Genomic DNA, 1,530 nt, shown 5'->3' with positions numbered 1-1,530 from the left:
GACCCTTCTTCAGAATTTCTGAAGAAGGGTCTAGGCCCGAAACGTCAGCTTTCCTGCTCCTCTGATGCTGCTTGGCCTGCTGTTTTCATCCAGTTCTGCACCTTGTTATCTCAGATTCTCCAGCATCTGCAGTTCCTACTATCTCTGAAACGGGTACCTCAGTGTTGTGGAGTTGGAGGGAATCGTAGAGGCAAGGAGGGTTGAAGCTGTTGAAAAATTCAAAAACACACATTTGAGAATTTTATACTCGAGGTGTTGCTTAACAAAAAGCAGGTGGAAGTCAGTGAGCATGGAAGGCGTCGGGTAAACAGTACTAGAAATTACAAAGGAATGGATGAGCATTTCCCTAGCAGATGAACTGGGAATGGGGAAATGCTGTGCAACTGCAAATAGGCAGTCTTTCTAAAGGTATACATGTGTGATTGAAAGCTAATCTTGGAGTCAATAATGACACCATATTTGGGAAAAGTGTGGCTCAGGCAGTCACCAGGGAGAGAGAGTTTGTAGCAGGGACAGAAGACCATTGGCATCTCATTGAATCTAATCTAATTCATGAAAATGGCAAAAAGAAAATGGTACAAGGGGAAAGAAGATGACAATGAGACTTTGCATAAACAACCCTTTTAACTTGTCATCTCGCCTGACTTCCACGCTATCACAGACCTTCCCAGCTGTATTTTAGACCACCTTCTTCAGGCTCTGCACTTACATAAAATTTGTTACATCTCTGAATTTTTCAATTCTGGTAAAAGATCATCAAAGTGAAACGTTTGCTGTTTTTCTGTCCACAGATACTGCCAGGCCTGCTGAGCATTTCCAGCATTTCTTGTTTCTGTTTGAAATTTCCAGCATCTACTGAGTTTTGTTTTTCTTTCAAATGCTGGCTAAATGGTAGCTTAGAAATTCTGTATTTATGAACTGTGTTATTTCACCACGCAGACCATAGAGTTAATAGATGCATATGTAATACTGTGTGATACACAGTTTGAGTTCAGTTTTATGTCTGATGGCTTAAGTAAATTATACAAGGCAATTAGAAGTGCATATTCTCATGAAACACAAATATCTTATTGATAACAAGTTACAAATGTGAAGCCCATTCTATATTCTTTTAAGACCTCTTCTTGTTTGTGTGTAGTTGGAAAGCCTCACAAATGTAGCTATTGTGGGAGAAGCTACAAGCAACGCAGCTCACTCGAAGAACACAAAGAACGTTGCCACAATTACTTGCAAACCATGGGACTGCATAGTGGTATTTATTCAGGTAAAAACAAACTATTTCGTGATTACATAGGTTTCCATAGGCAAGCTGGCAATCCATTCTGCCACTTGTCCCCTGACTCCACATTCTGTGATGTTATTCCTTAAACTATTTATGGGGCACCTTATCAAAGGTCTTTCAGAAATCCAGGTATATTTGATGCATCACCATTGTCTACTATCTCTGCTACCGCTCCAAAAACAAGTTAAGGTTGGGAAGCAAGATTTTCCCTTTTGAAGTCCATGCTGACGGATAATTGTTATATTTCC

At 40.1% G+C, this 1,530-nt stretch overlaps 1 protein-coding gene across 1 annotated transcript in view; it reads left to right on the top strand.

The window, feature by feature from the left end:
* Positions 1-1,264, top strand: part of LOC109916526 (DNA-binding protein Ikaros-like) — a gene marked incomplete at its 3' end in the record, with an annotated part of 5,258 nt that extends 3,994 nt beyond the window's left edge. Inside the window, exon 3 of the mRNA XM_048593173.1 lies at positions 1,139-1,264. Coding sequence (XP_048449130.1) covers positions 1,139-1,264 — 126 coding nt within the window. The remainder of the gene's footprint in view (positions 1-1,138) is intronic.
* Between the last annotated feature and the right edge of the window lie 266 nt (positions 1,265-1,530).

The sequence above is a fragment of the Rhincodon typus genome, unplaced genomic scaffold (genome assembly GCF_021869965.1).
Source record: "Rhincodon typus isolate 14 unplaced genomic scaffold, sRhiTyp1.1 hic_rhity00002431, whole genome shotgun sequence".
NCBI lineage: Eukaryota > Metazoa > Chordata > Chondrichthyes > Orectolobiformes > Rhincodontidae > Rhincodon > Rhincodon typus.
The sequence above is the reverse complement of the archived record's forward strand: the minus strand, read 5'-3'. Positions and strand labels throughout refer to the sequence as shown.